The sequence below is a fragment of the Salvia hispanica genome, chromosome 5 (genome assembly GCF_023119035.1).
Source record: "Salvia hispanica cultivar TCC Black 2014 chromosome 5, UniMelb_Shisp_WGS_1.0, whole genome shotgun sequence".
In the NCBI taxonomy this organism is placed as follows: domain Eukaryota; kingdom Viridiplantae; phylum Streptophyta; class Magnoliopsida; order Lamiales; family Lamiaceae; genus Salvia; species Salvia hispanica.
This window is the reverse complement of record NC_062969.1, coordinates 38,270,197-38,297,044: the sequence shown is the minus strand read 5'-3', so window position 1 is coordinate 38,297,044 and position 26,848 is coordinate 38,270,197. Positions and strand designations below refer to the sequence as shown.

The 26,848-nt window shown below is 34.5% G+C and overlaps 2 protein-coding genes across 2 annotated transcripts; both read left to right on the top strand.

The window, feature by feature from the left end:
- Positions 1-2,623: 2,623 nt before the first annotated feature.
- Positions 2,624-4,061, top strand: LOC125186177 (transcription factor MYB102-like). Its single transcript, XM_048082519.1, has 3 exons — positions 2,624-2,846; positions 2,925-3,054; positions 3,168-4,061. Exons 1-3 carry the CDS (start codon positions 2,714-2,716, stop codon positions 3,919-3,921), a joined length of 1,017 nt encoding a protein of 338 aa, XP_047938476.1. The 5' UTR covers positions 2,624-2,713; the 3' UTR covers positions 3,922-4,061.
- Positions 4,062-24,796: 20,735 nt separating this feature from the next.
- On the top strand, positions 24,797-26,559 carry LOC125190574 (putative cyclin-D6-1). Its single transcript, XM_048087904.1, has 6 exons — positions 24,797-25,042; positions 25,111-25,197; positions 25,272-25,373; positions 25,458-25,656; positions 25,935-26,065; positions 26,146-26,559. Exons 1-6 carry the CDS (start codon positions 24,797-24,799, stop codon positions 26,326-26,328), a joined length of 948 nt encoding a protein of 315 aa, XP_047943861.1. The 3' UTR covers positions 26,329-26,559.
- The last annotated feature ends 289 nt before the right edge of the window (positions 26,560-26,848 follow it).

The following is a 26,848-nucleotide window of genomic DNA, read 5'->3' as shown; positions in this document are numbered from 1 at the left end:
TGAAGGAGGGTGTTGGCAATTGAAACATAAAATGAATGTAAAAAATATCTCACATCGGTATACTATCACCAATTGGTTTTAGTATGTAACTCATAGATTTCTATCACCTCCGTCCGCGAATAGGAGTCCTGGTTCACTTTTATCATAAATTGGTAATATGGTCTCGCCTTCCACTAACTCATTATAATTACATTTTATTTAAAACTAATATATACAAGTAGGACCCTTATTCCACTAACTTTTTTCCACCCATTTTCTTAATATTTTTGAAAACTCGTGTCGTTCATAAATAAGACTCCTAATAGCGGAGAGAGGAAGTAGCAACTAAATCAAGATATATTTGTTGAGATTCTGGAAACCCGTTTTGCATGTCCTTACTATGAGTAGAATATTTTTAAAGCTGACAAAGTCACAGAAAGAAAATCTATATTTCCTCCGTCTCAAGATAGGTGAAGCACTTCTTTTGAGCACGAGATTTAAGGAATTGATATTTAAAGAGTTAAAGTAGAAAGAGTAAAGTACGAGAGAGAGAGTAAAGTAAGTGGAGAATAAAATAAGAAAAATGATTTTTTGTTAAAAAGATAAATGACTCACTTATAGTGGGACATCCCAAAAAAGAATGTGACTCGTTTATCTTGGGACGGAGGGAGTATATTTTATTTATATAAAGAGTATATACATAATTTTTTTTATTTCCAATTATATTTCAAATGCCGCATTTCATGTACATAACAAATCTTAACTGATAAACTTATAGATATATACAGTGCCTTGCCAACTAGCTATAAGCCTATAATGAAATAAAGTAATTTGACATGAGAGGATGCTTTTACATGGAGTATTAAATTGAGAAATAGGCGACGGACTAAGTTTAAAATTTAAATGGGTATGTCATTTTCTTTGGCGCCATATGATATATACGTTTGAGTTGACCAAATTAATATTCTCCACTGGCTCCGCTCCTTTATCTTTCTCTAATGAAACTAGTAATTAGCCATTCCTCAAATCAGACATATTAAGAAAATAGAGAACTTTTCAATATAACCTTATTAATTGTGATACTAAATACATATATACAATTAATTAAAATTTTTAAAAATTACTGTATGAAATAAGGTAAAATGAAAATAATGTCAATATGTCGTGATAATTATACTCTAAAATTGTCAAGTGTTATATTACGTTGAGTCTTAGTTAATGTGATGAAGCACATATTAAATGCGGCCATATATCTCGGCAAAAGCCAAACTCAATTATTGCGGCCATCAAATTAAATGCAACCTCAACTCCTCCACGCATTTATTATTCGAGATAAAATATTCAACCATAAGAGCGAGGCCCACTTGGCATTCTACTCTTAAATACCCCATTCATCTTATTCAAACATATAATTTCGCTTATTTTAAATTTATCCCAATCAATGTGCTTTTTTCTACATATAAAATAATTTTATCTTTTCTATTTTTTTATTTAAATATTCATCAATCATTTCTCTTATTTTATTAAACTCGATAATCTTGCCTACAATGTTGGGTTATTGGAGAAAGTAAGTGGTGATGTTGAACGAGAAAAAATAGCAGTACTCCATCCGTCCCTAAAATTTGTCACTTATTTTTATTTTCATCCGTCCCTAAAAATTTATCATCTTTCATTTTTATCATTTTTGATAGTTGACCCATATTTCACTAACTCATTCTTAATCACATTTTATTATAAAACTAATACTTCCTTCGTCCCTGAAAATTTATCACTTATTTCTATTTTCGCTCATCCCTAAAAATTTGTCACTTTTCACTTTAACCATTTTTGGTAGTAGACCCCACATTCCACTAACTCATTTCCCACTCACATTTTATTATAAAACTAATATATAAAAGTAGGACCCACATGCTACTAACTTTTTCAACCCACTTTCTACAGTACTACATTTCTTAAAACCCGTGCCGGATCAAATGGTGACAAATTATGGGGGACGGAGGGAGTATATAAAAGTAGAACTCACATACCGCTAATTTTTTCAACCCACTTTCTGTTATATTTTTTAAAACCCGTGCCGAGTTAAATGGTGACAAATTAATGGGGACGGAGGGAGTATATATAAAGAATACGAAAATATGTACTTGGTTCGATAAATCCCATTCCATAGCTCTCTCTACATGGCTCGATGAAGCCGGCTTGAATTCGAAGCCATGCATTTCGATTTGCTCCAATTATTTTTTATTTTTTTCTGTGGGGTTACGTGACTATTTTTGTGTGGATTACAGCTAATTTGAATCCAAAAACCGAAGAGCTACGTAATAATGTTACGGCCGTATATTGTGTATAATATGAACGTATGGTATTGAAAACAAATAAAACGCGTATTTACCTCATAAAATGAGACAGGGACAGGACATGTGTAGACAAAAGAGATACAATCATAAAATTAGATTATTGAGATATATGAAAAGTATGGAAATGGTTTTTTTCTCCACGAGATTAATGGTTTCATGAAATTGGGTAAGTCGATTATGAATTTAATGGACACGTCGACTATATGAGTAATAGGGACGGCACCGATTTCTATTGACTTCAATTTGTTCTCTTCATAACCTTCCCACTATATATAATCCCATTCCTCTAACCAAACCCTGTTTTTATGTAAGGGACCTACACACCTTCTCTTCACTCTCTTTAAACATTTGAATAATATATTCTCCTATAACTATTAGCTATGGGAAGAGCTCCTTGCTGTGACAAAAATGGGCTGAAGAAGGGGCCTTGGACTCCAGAAGAAGATCAGAAACTCATGGATTACATACACAAAAATGGTTACGGAAATTGGAGAACTCTTCCAAAGAATGCTGGTTAGCATATATATCTACTCTACTTCGATGCTTAATTTACGCTTGAATTCGCACTCAACTCAAACTCCTTTTTTTTAGGTCTGCAAAGATGCGGGAAGAGTTGCCGACTACGGTGGACAAATTACCTCCGGCCAGATATCAAGAGAGGAAAATTCTCCTTCGAGGAAGAAGAAACCATCATCCAGCTTCATTGTATCCTCGGCAACAAGTATGTTCCTCAATCAATAATCGATCTATTAGTAGTAATAAAAAATTAAATTAAATATGTATGAGCGTTCTAAAAGAGGAAAAGTTTTGATTTAGCCTTTTTGTCTTAAACAGATGGTCCGCGATAGCAGGTAGACTACCGGGAAGAACTGACAACGAGATAAAGAACTACTGGAATACACATATTCGTAAGCGGCTGTTGCGTATGGGGATTGACCCCGTCACTCACAGCCCCCGCCTCGACCTCCTTGACCTCTCAACCCTCCTAAACTCCGCTCTCTACGCTCAACAACAACAACAACAACAACAACACTCAAACATCGACTTTTCCAGATTAATAGGAACGCAACCTTTGATCAATCCGGAATTAATAAGGTTGGCATCTTCCTTGCTTTCCTCAGATCGTCGAAACCAGCAGGCCTTTCTCATCACTAAAAATCAACCAAATACAAACTGCAACGATCAAGTTTCTCCATCTCCGCCGCCGCTTCCGGTTCCAACAACCTCTTCTACCACACCCTCTAATCAGAACCAGAATCTGGCCGGCTTTGCGGACTGGCAGCAAAACGACAGTTCGGTTTTTTTGACGGAAGATTATTCTCAGCCGGCTAACTACGGATGTTACTGGTCGGATCAGTCGATTGTGGATACTTCGACGTTTCAGACCAATTGTAGCAGCAACAACTTCGGCTTTCAATCCGTTTTATCCAACATCTCATCGCCATCGTCAAGCCCCACGCCGTTGAATTCCGGTTCGACTAATATGACCGGCAGCGGCAGCACGGAAGATGAGAGGGAAAGTTACTGCAGCAATATGTTAAAGTTTGAGATTCCGGCGGATATTTTGGATGGCGCCGATTTCATCTAAATTTTTACCATCCGTGCGAAGCGAGGCCGACATTGTTATTTTTCCTCTTTATTTAGGATTTTTCTCAAGTTCCATGCTTCGTGTAAATTACTTGATTGGACACTTCAATTATTGATATAATTATGACGACTTTTTGCCAAGGCTACTACTCTATTTAAACATCATAAAAAACACCAACATTGTTTGTACTAATTTACCATTTATTTCATATTTGCTTGAATTGATACCGAAAGGGAAACCACAGTCATTATTAAATGAATAGCTACAACTTTCTTGATGACATTAATTAATTAGTAGTAGTATATCTTGTTATTTTTAGCAACTTCATATCTTGTAATTCGCATCATTGTCTGGTTAACTTACTTAAAGGGGAAAACTAGATCCATAATTTATTGCTAACATTTAACTTAAAATAATCGTGTTGATAAATAAAAAGGAAGAAGATAGATTTAGCATCGAGAAGATGGTTTCAATCCAGCCCGACAGCGGAGTTGCGGCGGCGGTAGCCCAGCCGCCGACAGTGGGCAGAGGAGCTGACGCGTGGTGGCGCCACCTGCTATCTCTTATCTGTTTACGTACTAATAAAGTAAGTAATGATAATTTATGTGTTAACAATATGCATGGGTTTGACTAAAATGGGCGGGTACGTGTCTAGATGCTGCGGGGGCATCGTAGTAGGGATCACTCAAATATACTATTATAAAGAGTTACACCTACTATTTGCTTTACTATTTTGCTGTTGTGATTTTCTTGTCTTTTTTTGTCCTCCAAATCAATTAAACAGCCCTTTGTCAAACCCACGGTGACGACTGCGGCGAGACGCGTCACACGTGGTTGAGATAATCAATCATACCACATTGTTTGCGTTATCATACTCTCTTTTTTCTTTTTTTTTTTCTTTTTTTTAATGAGACGTTTATTAGTGGACATGAGCAATGATTAATACTCCCTCCATCTCAGACTCCCAGTTAAGATGATCCCTTTTTTTACACGTGTTTTGAAAATATGATACTCCATCTATCCCGCTTTAGCAGTCCCGATTACTTTTGTGCACTCGGGTGAAAATGATCCAGGGGATAGGAGGGGCGACCGCCTCTCCCTGGCGATCCGCTACCATGAACCCAAACGTGATTTTTCCATTGTCGCCTCTTCCGATAGCTTCCCATGTCGCCCCACCCCCTTGGTTAGCTTTCGATAAATTTTATTTCGCCTCTTCCGTTTTAAGATCCTGGATTCGCACTACTTAATTGGACAGAGGGAGTATATTAAAAATGTCACATATCTATTTAGAGAAAAAAAATTCTTATTAATATATAAAAATATTTTTTTCCTCTCCATTTAATCCATAAACAGAATCTTCTAAAATATCATGTCATCCCACAAGTATGACATTTTTATGGTACATAGGGAGTATGAATTTTTTGTGGGATATATGTATAGTGTAAAATTGGTAAAATTTTAATGTAAAAAAAGAGAAAGGATAGTGAAAATAATATTAATGGATAGGAAGTTCCACATTATTCATAGTGTTTACTTGTATATAATAAAAAACTTGTACTCCCTCCTTCCCATATAAATAGGCTATTTGGTATTGCCACGGGTTTTAATACATACTCCCTCCGTGACTCCGTCCCATATAAATAGAACATATTTCTTTTTTCGTCTGTCCCATACAAATAGTCCATATCCATTTATGACATCCTTTTTCTCTTTCTCTTTTAGTACTTTATTATTTATGGGTCAATTTTTCCACTTTAACTACTTATTATTATTTTTATAAAACGAGTGTGCAAAAGTGACTGGGACTCCTAATGACAGACGGAGGGAATATTAGTTTTATAATAAAATGTGAGTGAAAATGAGTTAGTGGAATATGGAGCCAATTATCGAAAAATGATAGAAATGAAATGAAATAATTAATATGAAATGAACTAAAATGAAAACCGAGATTCATATTGATGCATGGATGAAGTACCAAAATACTGTTGGTCCTGTGAGAAAAATTAAGATTTTGTTATTATTGTCAAATACTCCATCCGTCCCACTTTAGGTGTCCCGGTTGAGTTCGGCACGGATTTTAAGAAATGTAAAGGAAAGTTGGTTAAAAAAGAGAGTGGAATATGGGTTCTACTTTTTTATATTAGTTTTATAATAAAATGTGAGTGAAAAAAAGGTTAGTAGAATGTGGGGCCTAATACCATTTATGGAATATTCCAACCGGGACTCCTAAAGTGGGACACCCAAAAATGGTAAACCGGGACTCCTAAAATGGGACGGGGGGAGTATATAATTAGTAGCAACTGAAAGGCACGACTTGGATTTATCTCTTTACATATTACTAGTACTTACTCTCTCCGTCTCACTTTAAGTGAACAGTTTTCCTTTTTGCAATGTTCCACTTTAAATTACATATTTTTAAATATAGAAATATCACTCCCTCTGCTTTTTTCCTCTCTCTTAATTTATTCTCTGTACTTAAATCATAAAATAACACAATATAAAATTCAATGTTGGAATAGAAATAATTCACTTAAAGTGGAATGGACTGAGTATTAGTTACGAAGCAATTCATTATTAATATGTGAATGTGAATATTAGTAATAAGAGCCTCTCCAATGAAGGCTAGCGGATAGGCTAGCCGATCGCGGGCGCTAGCCGATCCGCTAGCCTCCATTGCGGCAATTTAGGCTAGCCGATCGGCGAGCTCTAGCCGATTCGCGGGCGCTAGCCGATCTGCTGGCCGATGCGCTAGCTGCCATATCAGGCACAATTTCGGCTAGCAGATTTCATTTTTTTTAATGTATTTTTTTATGCATTTTTTTATTTGTTGCATTTTTTAATGTATTTTTTTATTGCATTTTTTAATGTATTTTTTTATGATTTTTTTTAATTATGTAATTTTTGTAGGATGTACCTTTTCTTTAATTTATATAAAATTATTGCATTTTCCTGTATCTGTGTCGTAAATTTAATTCCATATTTTGTTTGATTGTAATTTATTTATTTTTTGTAATTTTGCTGGCCTATGGTTAGGCTATTGCTTGTCCAATTTCTTATCCTGATGATATAGCGGAGGCACTGGCGGATCCAGGTGGGGTCGCGCGGGGTCAGCCGACCCCACCGGCGGTCCACCGAACACTGCCGGAAAACATCATCTTCAACCTTCGACCTGATGCAGTTCCGTCTTCGACCCTGCGGCAGCTTCAACTCAACTCGAAGCCTTCCGCCGTTTCCAAAAAGTAAGAGAAACAATACTAATAAGAATAGAGGAAGAGATAAGGGGAGGGGTTGCAGAAATTTGATGTTGGAAAGGATGAAAAAGATGATTGAAATATTTGGGTCTATTTTATTCTTATTTGTTGGGCCACTAAAAATGTTTGTAGCTTAGTAGGTTGGCTCATTTTGTGGATTAACTAAGAAAAGTTATTTTTATAATTTTCGTTTCATCAACTACAATTTTATTATATTTTTTGTTTACTCATTTTTTGAAACTATTATTGAAATATTGGGTAATGAGAATTTTAATGGCTATTGTATATACAAATATTTAGTGACTACTTAAAATATAATGATTTTAAAATAATTATTTATATATTATACTCTCTCCATTGGTCATAATCGAGCCATTTCTTTTTGGCATATGATTTAATGAATTAAATTTTAACGAGTTAAATTGGAGATAGTAAAGTATGAGATAGAGAAAAGTAGAGGAGTGGAAAGAATAAAGTATTTGAGAAAACAAAGTAAGAGGAAAGATTTTTTGCTTTAAGGGAATGACTTACTTATGGTGGGACGTCCCAAAAATGAATGTAGCGTAACTCGTTTATAACGGAGGGAGTATTTTCGACCCTACGGATTACATGTTCTGGATCCGCCATTGAACGAAGGGGTTTTTTATCCCGATGATATGACAGAAGGAGTTTTTGGCTAGACTATGACTGGCCTATGACTGACCTAAAACCCTTGAAGATGCTCTAATCTCCATCCTAGATCTATTGATCCAGTAAACGCAGTAGAATACCGACTACTCCCATTTTCGAGCGGATGGATCAATTCTTTAATAAGCCCAAAATAGTGTGGTAGCCCACAACCCGACACTACATATTAGCTCAGTGGGCATCGATCGACCCAAAAAGTGGTGGATTTCCGAAATAGTACATTTCTTTTTGGTTGCAAAATATGAAGTAAAATTTACTGATTGTGTATATCAATCTGCTCTAAATTGGGTGATGAAGCGCAACGTGTTACGTGTAAGATGTATCACCTCCATTCAATATGATAGAGATTTGAGTCGTCATGAGAATAAATAAAAAACTACACAACTATTATTCATATCTTTTCAAGAAAAAAGATATAATCTACATTATTATTTAAACGTCAATTATTCGTATGTAGTAACTCAGTCATTTTTTTTCTTTTTTGGAAACCATATATTCCCTCCGTCCATAAAAAGTAGAGCACATTTGTCATTTTGATTGTCCACAAAAAATAGAGCGCATTTAGAAAAGGAAAGTTTTCAACAACTTTTTTCTACTTTTTTTCCATTCTCTCTTACTAATAATATATATGGACCCCATATTTCACTAATACTATTTCTGTTACTTTTCTTCCTTGTCTCTTACTTTACCAATTCCACATTAAAACTCGTGTCATTCACAATGTGTCCTATTATTCGTGGACGGATGAAGTATATTGTTTCTTGATTTAACTAAATTCTAGATCAAATTTATTAGTACTAATATTTTCATGATCTGCTCATATTGATCTTCGGGGAATTAGTCAGCATATATATAGGGTCACGGACATCGTGACATTCAGACATGCATACTTTCCAAATTTTAGATGGAAGAATTATTGGAAACGATACTAAGTATTTATGTTATTTTCGTTGGATGTTAGTTGTTCCAATGGAGTGGGACAGTTTGATGCAATTTGGATAATATATCGGTAGTGCTACATGTTAGAATAATTAAGTGAACAATTACTTAAAGCTCTCTATGATGATTAACCGAGAACAACGGAGAAGGAGCACAAACTGTAAAGCGGAAGCATACCTTGATCCATATCGTATAGAACGGCGAATAGAACGGTTGAATTGCTTTGCAGCGGCTATGGATCTTCCAAACGATCAGAGACGTTCTTCGCGATAGTCTGCCGAGAGAATACAGAGATATCGAATGTTCTTCTGACGTCTGGGGACCATAACCCTAGCTTATATTTATATTAAATATAAACCCCTTTATTTTCTATTCGGTCCCTCATCAAATAGAAAATCCCATATGGTATCTACACTTATTTCCATAACAAAATAAATACACTTTAGCCCAAACTTTAATCTTTAATGGATCACTTTAATTAGGCAATTGAAAGATAACCATACACATTAAATCAGTCATGTGAAAGCCCAAAAATTCTAACACTACAAAGTTTTAGTGGGAGGAACTTCTTGTTACACACTTGCACCCCACCCCTACGCTTCTTCTAAGGTTTTACTTGTAATAATCAAGAAATCGTGCACATGCATTTCAATCGTATTTGATCCCTACGTCTCTTATTTGGTTAACTTGTAAGAAAAATCAATTCACGTGCATATTATTGTAATTTTAAAGCTTATTATTAAGTGTTGGGCAATCATTGCAAAGTAGGCATTTGGGCTTTATTATATGATGGAGCCGTCAAGTAGGATCAATTTAGAATATACTGACTTCTTATAATGGACTATCTAAACGTAACATGAATCAAAGGAGTATCAATATTTCTTGATAACGTCATTTTCCATGGATATGTATGTACACATGTCATATATTTCTCCTATCCCATAAAAATACATTTTCTTTTTTGATCCGTCCTAAAAAAAACCGGATTCTTATTTTTAACAACTTCTTTCTTTCTAATGAAGTAGATCTCATTATCCACTAATTTTTATTAACTTTAAAAAAAGTACTCCCTCCGTCCGCGAATAGGAGTCCCAGTTGAGTTGGGTGCGGGTTTTAAGAAAAGTTTGAGTTTAATAATTTAAGTGTGTGATAGTGGAATGTGGGACTCATTTATATTATTATTTGCAATCAAAGTGAGATTAAAATTAATTGCAGCTTCTAAATTAAGGGAAAAGTGAGGTCATTTTTTATACTCCCAAGATAAAATGTCTAACCGGGACTCCTAATGGCGGGCGGATGAAAATGGCCAACCGGGACTACTATTCGCGGACGGAGGGAGTAGAAAATTATGGCCCGAGAACTTAGGCGGAAAAACGATTTAGGTTAAACTCCCGTAAGAATTCGAGGAAATGATTCATCTTTTCATCGATAGAATCTTAATCTCAAGCCTTTTTTTTCAGTGAATGAAAATAAGTTGAAGAAATTTTCAATAAATAGTCAAGTTTGGGAAAATAAATTGTGCTCGCTTTTATGCTTGGATGATAAAGTTCACATGGGCTCCAGTTATTGTGACAAAATCTATGGCCGAATTTTCGGTTTCTCAACCTATTTTAAAATACCACGAAAGGGAAGTTTTTTTTTGGAAAGATAACTGTAATTTGAAATATAGAAACACGAAAGATGGATGTTTTTAAAGATAACTGTAAGTTGAAACTTAGGATAAAAAAATGTACTTATCGATCCCTATTATACAATCATTAAATCACTGCATCGTACATACGTATGTACTTAATTGAGATCACTATACTACAAAGGAATGTTTTGTGTATGAGAGATCAATATTTCGAGATACATTTTATTTCGCCCCTTCCCATTTAGGTTCCTGGATCCGCCATTGTATACATAACCTATCTTCTGCGTAGAAACGTTTTTCCCTGCGCGTCTTCTTCAAGAATACGCATAACTTCATTGGGAGGAATGTGTCTCCAAATCTGCGGCTTCTTCAACCTGTGCCCCATCTGCGCGAATCTATCGGCCGCTCTGTTCCCTTCCCGATAAGTATGCCTCACAACGCACTTTTCAAATTGCGGTATGATATAATTCACCCGCTCAACATGGCTCTGCACTTGCTGGCATTTGGCCTCTCGTTTACGAGCAATAATGTCGATAAGACTCTTGGAATCCCCCTCGAGGCAGACGTGGGCCCACCCATTCTCGAGGGCGATTTCAAGGCCTCTCACGAGGGCAGCCAGTTCCGCTATGGTGCTGTTGCTCTCGCCAATGGACTCCGCGTACCCCAGCACGAACCCCGCCCTCTCGTCTCTGAAGATGCCGCCGATGCTGCATTTCCCGGTCTTGCATTTGCACGAACCGTCGTAGTTTAACTTGGTCCAACCGATCTGCGGCTTCTCCCACGTCACGTTGATTCCTTCCTTGTGAAAGCTTCTCGCTGCACGGATCGCGCTACCGTACCGGAATAATCTTGAACTTATGCTCATCATCTCTAGTTATTTTGATTTTTAGGTTCATCAATATTTTGTTGGATGGAATGATGGTTTAAGAATTTTATTAAGACAAGGCGAAGAAATGATAAAGGAATCTGTATCTTCATGCATTTTGTGCAAGCAATCCATATTCTTACATATATATAAAGAGAGAGAGTTGGTTTAATTTGCACCATTGTTTTAATTAACCGCGAATATTGGAGATTAACCGCCGAAGTATCAGAAGCCAAGAACTTAGGCATTGGCTGTTATAACCAATAAAGGGAAGGCCACACGCCACACTCTTTATACAAAGAGATATCATTCATTCCACTTATTCTACGATGTTTTAATTCAAATACAAATACAATCATATACGTCTCATATCCGGTTTCCATCTATTTCATAATAGGAGAATTTGATAGGAAACTCAAACAGAAAAATTTAAAAATAAGATGCGTGCTTGGTATACAATCAGGGCTTTTCAAGTCAACACTTTCAATTCTTTTCTTTGTTCTTTAAAATAAAAATGAGTTAAATACACTCTATACTATTCTTTCACGTTTCAAACACTATATCAATTGAGTAATTTAGAAGTACAAAGAATATGTTATTGTTTGTCTAAGTAACTTAATTAGCAATGAGTGTGTACATCTAAAAATATTAACTAACAACATATTCTAGCGGTGTAATTATGTTTATAAGTTACTCCCTCCGTCCCAGATAATTAATTCGACCCAGTATTCCATTTCGGGTCGTCCCACATAATTTGTATCATTTCACTTTAACATTTTTGATAGTGGACCACATATTCCACTAACTCATTCTTACTCACATTTAATTATAAAACTAATACTTTAAAAGTATGACCCACATCCCACCAACTTTTTCAATTCACTTTCCATTAGATTTCTTAAAACCCATGTCGGGTCAAAATGTCCCAAATTATCTGGGACGGAGGGAGTACTATTTTTTTTCTAAAGAAATTTTATATGAACCGGAAAAATAATGATAGCCAAATTTCTAAAAACGGTTTTCGTTTTAACTTTTATGGTTATGCACATTGTATATAACTTAACGAACATCTTTGTTGTCCTTCAATTATGGATTGGTGTCAAATTAGGTATTAAAATTGTAAATATATTACCAGAGTTTTTCAACTTTGGTTTAGTATTTTTTGAAGTACTTTTCACTTTTGGAAGAAGCTACCCTCAAGTCCTTATAGGACATTTTAGTCTATCTGTTGTAAACGTATGGCTTTGGCTAGATTAAATATGGCTCATGCATGGGATCATTTCTTAGCTAAGTTAGTTATTCTTGATAAAGTGGAGAAAGTGGGGAGCAGATATATATAATAACATAATGGTCTAGGGGCAGCGCAATTCCGGAGGGACAGATTTGCAAGGGCAAGGATATATGTATACTGGTCTAGCAATGCAATTACAAGAGAGAAATTGATGGTGATTGGTTTAATAAGACGGGTATATATAAACTTAATTGTTTATAAATTATTTATGAATTTAACTTTTTCTGAAAATTTTGAAAAATATTTTAAATACCTTCGTCGAGAAATAAATTATTTAATATTCATACGAAAGCGCACTAGGAATTTTCAATTATGATCAAAGTCCAATATAATAGTAATAATTTTAGTGTCCACAAATTTTATGCATTGCGGCACCAAAAATACACATACCTATTAACATTAATTCTGACTTCACCATTGGGTTTAGGGTAGTTAAATATTGTCGTTTCATAAATTATCTAGGTTTAGAATAATTGCATTTAGTTAAGGAGAACACATTATCGATTCTTTTAATCCTTGAATCATGTACCATACATTACTAGATCAATGCCATACAGTGGAGTATGAAAATGAATTATGAAGTGTAGCTCATTCAGTCAGCATCAACATTAAAATTTTGAATTTGTAGCTTAGTCCAAAGCTAGCAGATCAGTGGTAAAGAACGACCCATTCATATTCCATTTCATGAGGCCCAAAACTATCATGATTATACCGACTCATACTTTCACTTAGCCATGACATTTTATTAGGGAAGTTCTCCACTTCCACCAAAGATGTAGAGGTATATTTTTATTTTTTTTTACCTATAGTTATTTTTCGCATTGATGACAAAAATAAATAACACTAGTAAGTTTTACAGTTTTTACATCGATTTTGAATATATCACTTTTAAAAAAAATTAGTTGGATGCTTAATTCGGTGATTAGTAAGATTATCAAATTCAGGTGGCTAATTAATAGGTTCGCGGTTTCATTGATCGGACCAAACCAGCCAGTAGTCAAACCCTTATGCAGACTTGATAACGTTTTTAATATTTATTATTTTAGTTCAGTAAGCTTTTAGAAAAATTATAAAAAAAAAAAAAAAAAAAAAAAAAAATCTCTTTTGTCATACATTAATCTAAAAGTTTTCAGAATGAATACTTTTGATAATAATAAATCCGGTCAAAACGAGAACAAGTTACTTTCTACGGTTTTCTTTACAGAGTTGTCGGCTGAAGCAGCGCCACCAATAGTGACTCAAAAATTTTATAATTTTATAAATGTATTTTCACTAATGAGTAATAACCCAACACAATTTAAATTATATATCACTACAAAGATTCACTGAATTTATAATATTATAACGTGTGTCAAAAGAAGATTTAGCTCAACAACTGGTTACAAAATTAAGATTAAGAGGATGACAGCTATATTTTGCATTCCATAACTGTAAATAGATCACTTCTATACTAATAATAATATTTGAATCACATTTTCTCATAATATCTGTACTTGATATTAAACTTCAGTATACTACTCCCTCCGTCCTAAGGAAGATGACCCCTTTCTTAGGCGGCACGAGATTTTATGCAACTTTATTTTGTGTGTTAAATGGAGAGAGTAAAATAGTTAAATGGAGAGAGTAAAATAAGAGAGAGGGGATAAGGTAGAGATAAAAGGGTATCCATTTTAAGTAATGGGTCATCTTAGTTGGGACAAACTAAAAAAGAAAATGGGTCATCGTTAATGGGACGGAGGGAGTATGAATTAAGGACTATTATTTAAGTGGATGAATAGAGAATAGAGTAACTAAAAAAATATTTGTACTTATGAACAAAAATGTGCATGGTCAAAGTATATAATGAATTTCTTCAAATGTGGTGGAGGAGCCCACAGAATGAGGGTGTACTAAAAAGCACAATGATTGTGTTGTGTGCATGGTGTTGAAAGCGTGAAATGCATATATGTTCTTCACTATTGCATTTCCATCGCATCATAAACCCACCAAGCCGAAGCATATATGTTCTTCACTCTTGCATTTCCGAATAATATATAGGTAGTAAATAGAAGTTGGTTAAAACAAAGTCTCAATCTTGTGAATTTCTATGTCTCAGTGTTGCTATTTTTTCTAGAATGATATGCATAATTTTTATGCAATTGAAAACATAATTCTTTTATCTTGTAAGTCCATTTTACATCAAACATATCTCTAGTTTCTTTATTGAGATTTTCTCAATTTATTGGATCGTCATAAATATTAAAATGAAGAATAGTTCGTTCTCCATGAAACACATAGCTAGTATATTTTTTATATTAATCACTCTAGTCTCCAATTTTATCATGTTCATTAGACTGACTAACTCATGTTGTTATGAAACTATGCATCTACCTTTTAAAATAACGAATCTATCAAGAGCAAATATTTTTATTTTCTTTAACTCATCTTCTGATTTTTATTTTTTTCTTTATCTTTTCCATATAAACATATCCAGAGCCAGAGGCCAATTCATGGGCTTGGGAGGGGGCGGCCAACCTATCCAAATGATCCGAAGTTCCTAATTTTTCTTAAGATTCGAGCCCGAAAATACATGATTTATTATCTCGCAAGTGTAAAAATATAGTACTATTTGCTTTTAACACGTCATTCAAGATTTAGTACTCTATTAATTAAGTTAAATGTTAACAATGTTAGGATATATGTAGAAAAATTAAACCACTCGTAAATGATTATTTATCACATAATTTATCACTTATTATTACTTATAGTAATATTTTAGTGCTTGTAAAAATACATCAAGGACCATTTAATTTGGTTATATTGTTCCCAAATTGTGTAAAAATGTAAACAAATAACTGTAGAAGTATATATAATGGCATCTGAGTTAATAAAATTGTGTAAAAGTATAAACAAATAACTGTAGAAGTATATATAATGGCATCTGAGATAATATTATTAATCATGGGATATGATCAAATGAAAACTCTAAATATTGTACAAACTTAAAATTATGATCTGGACTATTGAAAAATGTCAACAGATCACAAAAAAGTATCAATAGGAAAATGTCAACAGAATTTCAACGGTAGTAAATAATTGATGTTGTGTTGATATTATGTTGATATTGTGTTGACATTAAAATCTTGAAATTTTACACTGTGTTGATATTGTATTGAAACTGTTTTGAAGCTGTGTTGAGGAGTTTTGAGTTTGTACAATATATAAGTTTGCATTTTATCACTACCCTTGATGTAATCAAATGCAAACTCTAAATATTCTACAAATTCCAAACCATAATGTGGACGGTTAAAAAATGTCAACAGATGATAAAATAACAGTAACAAAAAATGTTAACACAGTGTCAACAGTTGATGCTTTGTTGGCAATGATGTATTGACACTAGGTGACATTTTTTGTTATTGTTATTTTGTTATATGTTAACATTTTTTAACGGTTCAGATCATAGAGAATTTGCATTTTATCACTACCATATATTCATATGAATATCAGTAAGTATTTATAGTTGTTCACATTTATTATATAACTTAATCAAAGGATTACAATTTTATACATTGAATTTCAAAGGTTGCTTGAAATTCAAACCTGAAACTAGCAAGATGAGGTAGATAATTTCTTTGTTAGCTTGTTATGTGTATTAAGTAGAGGAAAAACTTATCCCTAAGTTGTGCTTGCATTTTTTTATTGCACATGACTTTTCCTATGCTGCACAATTTCATTTCTTAATAAACTTTCAAAAGTTGAATACTCAAACAAGTTAAAGACATCTAGTGATATTCTTTTAAACTCATAAAGGTTTCTAAAAGGTTGCAAACCTTAATTTTTTTAAATACGAAATTTGAAGTTACATTACTAATGCAATCGTATATAGGAATCTGATCAAATGCAAACTTTAAATATTGTACAAACTCGAAATTATGATTTGGACCGTCAGGAAATGTCAATAGATGATAAATTAGTAGCAACAGAAAATGTCAACACAATGTCAACGGTTGATGATGTGTTGATATTGTGTTGACATTTTATATTGCTACTATTTTATCATCTGTTGATATTTTTTAACGATCCAGATCATAGTTTGGAGTTTGTACAATATATGTGTTTGCATTTTATCACTACCCATCATATATATATATATATATATAGAGTCCCATTATCCACAAATCCACTCTTAAAGACCGAACCACCGAACCCTACCAAATTAGGGCTTTTAGATCTAGTTTTTTATGGATAAGATACAGAAATTTATAAATTATTTTCGCCTTCATCACGAGCCCGAAGGTAAATAAGTCATTCTAACATGTTGCGAAGATTTAACTTCGTTCCAGAATATATTACTTCATTCTAGTAGGTTTTTACTTCATTCCAGTACGTAAATGTGGTTTCGCCGTCGCGTGCCGTTCTTTCTCTCTACAATATCTATCACCACCGCCACGACGCTAATATTGGTTTAATAAACACATGGAATAATGTAATAAATTATTGGAATGAAGTATGTGTAGAAGCATTTGAAGTCCTACTGGAATGAAGTAAAAATCTTATCCAATGAAGTAATAACGTTTCTGAATGAAGTAATAAACTCACTTGAATAAATTGCATTTTTAAATGTTAATCAAGCAAAAACCCACGTCAATGAATTTGAATGAAACATATGTTGAATCATTTCAAAACCTACTGGAAGCAAGTAAAAACATGTTGTAGTTTCAAGGTATTAGGTACAGAATGAAGTAATAAACTTATACAATGAAGTAAAATGGGCTAGTAATGAAGCAGAAAAAAAATTTCACAGCAGCACATCTCATCAAAAAAACTAGATCTAATGGCCCAGATTTGGTCTCTAGTTCGGTCTTTAAAATTGGTTCGACATTGATCACAACTCTCTCTCTCTCTCTCTCTCTCTATATATATATATATATAGGAATGTTAAATGTAATCAAATGCAAACTCTAAATATTATACAAACTCCAAACTATGATCTGAACCACTAAAAAATATCAACAGATGATAAAATAATAGCAACAAAAAATGTCAACACAATGTCAACGGTTGATGTTGTGTTGAAATTGTGTTGGTTATTGGCATTGTGTTGACATCAAAATCTTAAAATTTTACACTGTGTTGAAAAGTTTGGAGTTTGTACAATATATGAGTTTGCATTTTATCACTACCCTATATATATATATATATATATATATATATAAAAGCTTCTTTTAATTGAACTTCAATGTTTAATACTCTCTCTGTCCCAACTTAGTAGGAGTGAGTATGTTGGACACCAAGATTAAAAAAATGTGCTAACTGAAATTAATAAAGATAAAACAGGAAAGAAGGTAAAGTATGAGAGATAATTAAAAAGAACAATAGTGTAAGAATGTTTAGATGTTTTATTTTTTATTACAAAGAAAAATGACTTAACTAAGTTTAGACCTCTCAAAAAGAAATACTCCCTCTGTCCCACGTTACTTGAGTCATTTCTTTTTTGCACTCATTTTGAAAAAATAATAATAAATAGTTAAAGTGGAGAGAAAGAAAAGTAAGAGAGAGAATAATGTAGAGAAGAGTCTTAACTATAGTATTCTCTTTTTTACTTTATTTTTTCTCCGCTTTAACTATTTATTATTATTTTTTCAAAATAAGTGCGAAAAAGAAGTGACTCAAGTAACGTGGGACGGAGGGAGTATAACTCAACTAAGTTGAAACAGATCGAAGTATTCGAAATGAAGCGTTATTTTTTCATTCATAGTAGTATAAAAAATGGGTCTCTTCTATTCATCGACCCTAAAGCTAAAAAGACCAGCGTGTTCAATCGTGTAAGCGCGGTCTACTCTTTTATTACTTCCTCCGTTCCATCGAAATAGGTTGAATTTCTTCTTCGTTCGTCAATTACTCACATATGAACAATCCATATTCATTTATGAAAACAATTTCTTATTCTTTTTTATCCTGAAATTTTGTACTTAGGATTTTAGTTTCGAACAAACTACCTCTTCCTTTATAAAACAAAACAAAGTTTTACACTGTTATACATTCTTCTCTTTAATTTAATTTCCATAGCGTAGTGGGAATTCATGTAGGTGAAGAAACGTACGAATGAAAAGAAGCGTAATTAAGAAAGAAAAAGTGAAAAGTAAGACTATGAATGAGGGCAACGCTTTTTCTCGCTTAAATGAATAAGCTTTACAGAGTTGAAGATCTATAGGCAGTTTTTAGTTTAGTGCAGGCTAAGAATCTATACATTACTTGTTGATGGAGTAAGGTAAATAATGAAACTCTATCCAATTAAAAGTAAGCTTCTATCTTTATTTGTTAACCCAATAAAGTATGTTTTGTTTGTCTTTCTCCGAACTTATATAAGAGAAGAATTAAATTTCGACACGTGATTAATTCTTTTTAATGTAATACTAATTGAAAGTTCATGCATTATACCAACACTTTTTTACAATTCCAAAATAACCTATAGTTCATGGAGGATTAACATATTTAAAAAAAAAACATATCTATTGAACATTTCAGGAGCCAAATAAATTAAAAATGGCCGGCCCCAATTAATTGAGAAGTTAATATGTTTTCATGCCAAATATATTTAATACAGTATTTTGTAACATTATAGAGGCTCGACATTATCGACTGCCAAATCAAATCACGAACACGTTTATTTTCCTTGCTTGGCTTTCCGATAATTCCAAAATAAAAATCAGATAAGTAAAATTTATAAGATTCCGTTATGTGGATGAAAAATTACACGATGTTAATAATAGTAGTATTTCATAAATCTACTTATTTTAGTTGGAGCAGAAAAATCGTCCGAAATTACAAATGTACAATGAAAGGGGCAGATGATACAGAAACATAAATATTTGATTTGAAATGTCTCACAACCACACCAAAAATATTGTGGCCACCAATCCTTATCTCTCTGTAACTAATAAATATTTACCCTAAAAAACCTTGGACCAAGCAGATATTGGAATTCCAATTAATGCAGTCACGTGTGTGACACATTGAATTAGCAAGAGGATGCTACACTGTGAAGTTTTTATTACCAAACATACAATAAATTAAAAACAATAAAATTTGTAAGAGAAACTCCACAAATGTAATAGTATATCCAGCTTGAAACTGTACCAACTTCTGCTACATGAATCACGTGAGAGTCCCTACTTCCAGCTACGTTTAAGAATTTTGTTATCTATACAATGTTATCTTTTTTGTATGTTTATATATAACAATACAATCGATCAATTGCCATATTTATTTATTTATTTATTACCCTTTTTAAGATGTGATTGTATTTTTACTCAATACAACATCAGACACTTCAGTTTTCTCCCCCCAAAAAAAGATGCTGGATAATGAAGTAAATTGATTGGATGCGTAGCTATCACACATATTCTTTTCACACAAATCGTCGTTTTTAATTAATTGGATTGGCTTAAGATGATTTTTCATTGTCGCGTAAATTATAAACGATGTAGGTAAGCGATTGAATTGTTTCGAAAAATGGAAAGTTGAGCTTATGCCGCATTAAAGAAAAAATAATTATTACACATATTTTGACGTCAAACTCATATCTCATTCCATACCTTTAGTTCATACTGTCATACATATCCCCGATACATTATCAATCATATCAATTTCCGCGGCAGATCATAACTCCTACAACCATATATCTATCCTTAGATCTCTTTCTCCAATAATTTTAATTTGAATGTTTCATTATTCATAATCATCATCCACTTTATAAAACTAAAAATATAAATAAAAAAATTATTGAAAAATTATAAAATGAAATGTGTTACTACCTCCGTCCCCCAAAATTTGCTACACTTTGACCCGACACGGGTTTTAAGAAATGTAATGGAAAGTGAGTTGAAAAAGTTGGTGAGATGTGGGTCCAACTTTTAAAGTATTAGTTTTATAATAAAATGTAAGTAGGAATGAGTTAGTGGAATATGAGGTCCACTACCAAAAATAGTAAAAGTGAAGTGTATCAAATTTTTAGGGACAAACAAAAATAGTAAACTGTATTAAATTTTCAGGGACGGAGGTAGTAAAATTTAGAGTTTTTAAATTACAAAAATACCAAACATTGCATAGTTAAATTTCCAAAAAAATGGAGTACATGAATTATACAACAAAAGTTACATAATCTAAATTTTTAAAATTTTAAATTTTTTATTAAAAAATAATTTTCAATTAAAAATTTATTAAATAAATAATTTATAATATAATTTCAAATATTAAAAAAAGAAGCTTGATGTGCTAACGGAAGTGCAGCAACACATACTCTCTTCGTGCCCACTGCCCACACCCAGTGCCATCGCTCTTGTGGATACCAAACCAGGTGCCACATGCACCCGCCCACCCTCCTGCAACCCATTGGGACTGTCACCGCACCTCTCCCCATGGCCCATACCTTTGGAGCATTGTCTCAACTATTAGATCAAAAAAATGGAAGAATTAAATTGAGTTTTTAAAATTTTGGAATTTGAAAATATAGATTTCAGTATAAGGATATTTTAGTTCATAGTATGTACTACTGCAATTTATTTAAAATGATCTCCGTGTGTTCAAAATCTATCCACTCACATTCTTTCAATTTTTAATCAAATACTCTATCAGTCCCACAATAGGAGTCACTCTTATTGTGTGCATGGGTTTTAAAAAATGTAAAGAATAGTGAGTTGAAAAAGTTAGTGGAATATGAGATCCATTTTTTTTATATTGGTTTTATAATAAAATGTGAGTGAAGTGAGTTAGTGGAATATAAGACCTATTTACCATTTATGCTGTGACTCTTATTGTGGGACGGAGGATTACGAGACTTGATCTAGTGGTGCCACGAGGAAATTCATCTTGTATTAATTAATTTGAATAAGGCTTTTTCGTCATTCCTTATACATGATCGTTTCGTCATTCTCGCGATATCAACAGTAACAGTAATAATATAAACTAAATGCCTTGAATATGTCAACTAAATTTAATTTACATTGAACATGCATATGATTGACATTATATGTACTATGTGTTGACATGCGTCTGAAATTCGAAAGTATTGAAAATTTAAATAAAACTATCAAATATTATCATCAAAACATATGCAATTAGGATCTTGGGAAGCGTGCAATAGGCATATTTATACTTAGAGCACTCCCAGTGCTCTCCCTAAAAACTCCCTTATTTCTCCCTAACTCCTGCCACATCAGCACCAAAATTTATCCCCAGTTTTTAGCCAACTTTTAGCCAATGGTTGCTCCAATGGTTTCTCCCTTATTTTTCCCTAACTCAACATTTCATTTTTACATCATCATTTTTAATATTGTTTAATTTTCCCTACAAATGTGTTTAATAAATAGATTTATAATGAACAATTCATCGTTGTATTAATCATTGGAAAATATAATACAACGAGAAAAAAAAAACTACAAATAAAAAACCATAAAAAACAAAGATTTAAAAAACTAAGAGGGAGGGGCGTCCGGCGGGAGGCCCATCGGGATCTTCATATTTTGGATGGTCGACCCGAGGGACTGCTTCTCTTCTGGGGTTCCGTCGCCGGTGAAGTACAACGTGTACAACTGCGTCAGATTGGCGACATTGGCAGAGAGCGTGGCTTGTTGTATGAACTGGGGTTCCGACTGGGCATCCGACGATGCGCCCTTCCCCTTCCGCCTCCCCTTCGCCTTCTTCGCTCCCACAGGGCGCTCGTGCGGACCATACCCAGTCAAGTCGATGGGGGTCGCGCTTCCCTCACTCTCCGCACCGCTAAGTCGCGAGCGCACCGATTTCCCGTGCAGCGCGGTGTGCATCCCCGTCCGGAATTTGGGGAGATCCTTCAGCCTATCATAGATGTTCCAATACTTAAAGCCCTTCGACAAGAACTGGCCATTATACCTCTGCATGGCCTCATCTCGGACCATGTGCTCGTTCTGGCCACTCGTCATGTTCTTCATCAAGTTAGAGTATATACCGTTGAAGTGGCCGCAGTCCCTCATGAGGCGCTCCCAATGCCGGCGGATCGCCTCGCTGCCATGGTCCTTTATCGAGGCGATCTTGTTGCTCATGTACTTCTCTGCAACCCGCTCCCGAACATGAGCCTCAGTCAGTAGTTGCTGCGCCCGCGTTCGCGTCGTGTCCGCCCGGCAGTTGGCTATCGGCTCGGACTCTTCCGCAGTGTAAGTAGTTCTTACCCGCTTCGGCTTCTCATCGGAAGCCGTATCGGCCGCAGCCGTCGACGCCGGCGCCTTCCCCTTCCGGCTCCTGGAAGGCGGCTCGGCGGGCGTTTCTTCCACCTCGTAGTCGTCCGTGCTGAGTGTCGGATCCGTTGTGTACGTCGCGTCCTGAGATCCTTCGTCATCCGGGGTTGATCCAGGGGTGTCGAACAACGATGTGACTATCCGGGGGCGATACACATCGTCCCTGGAGAGGGCATGCTATGCTGAGGGCAGACTGGAAGTACGGAGAAAGTCTCGCGCACCGGAGGAGTCGCAATGGGGACGGACCCGCATATGGATATTGGCCGGGAGGAGAACCCATCGACAACAACGAGTTCATCCACTGCTGATTTGCTTCATCAGTGGGGTTGGGAATTTGCGGACTCGACTCTTTGCCCTTACCTTTTCGGGAATTTTTCCTACTTGAACTCATAATTTTGAAGATTGAAGATTGAGATAATGAGATTGAAAAATTGAGAGAATGAAGATTGTGTGTGATGAATGGAGGAGGAGGAGGAATTATAGCCGTTGAAAAAAAAAAACGTCGAAAAATCGCCGAATTGCGCCTACAGTGGGCGCCGATGATTCGGCGATGAATCGGGAGTTGGCGTTAATTCTAATTAACGCCGAATTATCGCCGAAACCATCCCAACGGCCGGCGATAACTCGACGATTTTCGGCGAAAAATCGCCGAGTGTATCGCCGGACCATTGGGAGTGCTCTTATGGTTGAATTCAGTGCAAAAAACGAGGAGGCGGGTATTACCGATGAGTCATCGGGTTCGTGGAATTAGCAAAGTCGACGAGTCGATAGATCTGTTTAGGGTTTCTGGCGTTAATCCTGACGAGTCACCGGGTCGGTCACCTTTGCGAAGTCAGTGACTCGCAGATTTTTTTCGATATTTCTTAACATTTCGAGCGAGTCTCTGGGTTCGCTTTGAGAGTGAACTTTTGGCTTTTTGCTCATTTTTTTATCCTAACTTCTTATTTTTGCATTTTAGATCCGTTTTGGACTCTTTTCACAGTTTTTACAAAATGATTAAGTATCAATATAATGGAGATGTTATGATCACGCCCAACAAATAATTGAAATAATGCAAAACTACCTACCATGCAAAATCAAAGTATATCAATATCTAACAAATCAAATACGAACTTATTTACAATCACTTTTTTTTTTTTTTTGTCCAACTCTATGAATTTCTTTCAATGTCCATATGTCTTTCAATTGTGTACTTTAATTTTAATTTTGCATTATGATTTAGTTGAAATATGTACTTTATATCATCCTGAGTTGGTTACATCAAATTCGTATATACAATTATTTTTAAATATTTATAATGCTTAATAGATAAAAGATACTACCTCTGTCCCTGAAAATTTAATACATATTACCATTTCGGTCCGTTCCTGAAAATTTGATACACTTCACTTTTACCATTTTTGGTAGTGGACCCCATATTCCACTAACTCATTCCTACTCACATTTTATTATAAAACTAATACTTTAAAAGTAGGACCCACATCCCACTAACTTTTTCAACTCACTCTCCATTATATTTCTTAAAACCCGTGTCGGGTCAAAGTGTAGCAAATTTTGGGGGACGGAGGTAGTAATTATTAAAGTTGATAACTTCGGAAAGTAAGATGAAGTATAATATTTTGAAACTCTATATTATGCTATATTATACACAATGTTTTGTTTTTATAATAGATATTATTAAAAATCCAATTTAGGAATGATATATGATAATGAGAACGAATATTAACTACGTTCGTACATATTTTGATTTTGTATCATTGATAAAATTAATTGATAAGTTTGTTTCTTTATAGAGGTAAATCTTCTTTAATTATTTTTGTTAAAAATGAAAATGATTACATTTAATTGGAATAGATTTAATGAATTTACTTTATCGGCGTTGAGATTTCCGCTTTAATTGATTGATCGCTGGATGTTTGGATGATCGACACATAGTAGGTTGAAGATAGAATAAATATGGAGAGTGAGGGAATGCTCTTTGTCATTGCTGCTTTAATACCATTTCACTCTCTCCCTCTTTATTCCCTTTCTTTTTCTCAAGAAAAGAAAATGGAACAGGAATTGGATCTTCAGAATCCGCACTACGACGACGTTTCGTCCCTCTTTGCCAACGAGTCCGACCACATGTCCCTTCTTCTCTCCTTTGACCCCTCAGATTCGCGCTTCTCTATTCGCCGGACTGCTCTCTCCCTCATATTTCAAGTAAACTCAACATTGTCTCTCTTCTACTTGGTTTGATTTCCATTTTAACACCACTTTTTTTTTTCCAGGCGAAGTTCTCGTACGGCTTAGATCCGTTTCTGGTCTACCTCTCTGTCAATTACGTCGATCGATTTCTCTCCAAGCAGGAACTTTTGGTAATTCTGATTTCGAGATTTTCATTGCTTATCAGTACTATTATGTATTAATCGTTGAATGTGAAAAAAATCAGGATAAAAGCCCATGGATTCCGCACATTTTGTTTGTTGCCAGTCTCTCACTTGCCGCCAAGATGCGAAATTCTGATTCGTCGATTCTGCTCGCTGTTTTACAGGTTTAAATTCCTAATAAAATCATGTTTTAATAGTGAAATTGGGGGATGTACGGAAACCAACAGTTGAATTGAATGTTTGAACAGAGAGAAGGCGGTTATGAGTTTGAGGCACAGTCAGTTCATCGAATGGAGAAGATTATACTGGCGGCGCTGCAATGGCGAATGCGATCCATCACTCCTTTCTCGTTTCTTCAATATTTCATCTCTCTTCTCAAACAAGACTCTTCTCTCACTCAGTCTCTCACCGCCCGAGCCTCGGATATTATTTACAACGTCCAACACGGTACCTAACTATTTCTATAATCCTCCGTCCCAATAAATATGAAACGTTTACTTTTCGGCACAAGATTTTATGTAGTGTTGTTTTGTGAGTTAAAAGAATAGAGAGTAAAGTAAGAGAAAGAGAAAAGTTGAGATAAATTATTTTTATTTTAAGAAACGTTTCTTTTTTAATGGGACAACCCAAAATGTAAAATGTAAACGTTTCATTTCTAGTGGGACAGATGGAGTATATTTTAACCGATTAATTAATTTATTCTAATTTGATTCATATATACGCAGAATTGAAGCTTTTAGAGTTCAAACCATCGATGATTGCAGCTTCAGCGCTTCTCTGTGCCATTCAGGATTTGAATCCGCCCACATTTTCTTCTTCCGAAATCACACTCTCTTCATGTGAACACGTCAGCAAAGTGAGAGGACTGACTATTTCAATATTAGTAGTAATATTGGTTGGTTTAAAGTTTAAACTTTAAAGTTAATTAAAATGCAGGAGGGAGGATTGATGGAATGCGTTGGTATGATAAGAGAGGCAAGTTCGAGTGGTACATCGACTCCAACTAGTGTGCTGGAGGAAGCCGCCGTGTCGGATAAGAAGAGCGTAAAGAGGCGCAGACTGAATGGTTTATGCGATAATAGGACATTCCAGATCTCTCAGATACAGCACTGTTTATAAGGGCGCTGAGCTTGTACTCAATTTCCTTAAAAACCATGGCAAAATGAGTATCTTTTAACTGCGCCATTATAAACTTCAAAATCCGCTCAATATTTTCTTAAAACAAATGTTTTTGATGCTGTTGTTTTCAACTTCCTATCCCCTGATGGGTGAGAAAGATGTAAACTTAGTTTTCGTGTACAGTAATGAGATGATAAAATTTTGACTAAATTAAATATTACTGGTACCCCATCTCTTCCGAATCAACAGACTTTGGACATGGATGAATGAGTCATAAAAGTACATTAGTAGCTATCTGTTGAAAATGAGAAGTTGAAATTAAAATTAATCTGGGATGGATGAATTATAAGATACTCCGTACTACTATTAAAAATATCAAACAAAAGTATGTCAAAATATTTCCGTTCCTGCCTAATTGAGACGTTTCTATTTTGACACAAGAATTTAGGTAGTGTTGTTTAGTTTATTAAATTATTAATAATAAAGTAAGATAGATAATAAAGTAAGAAAGAGAAAGAGA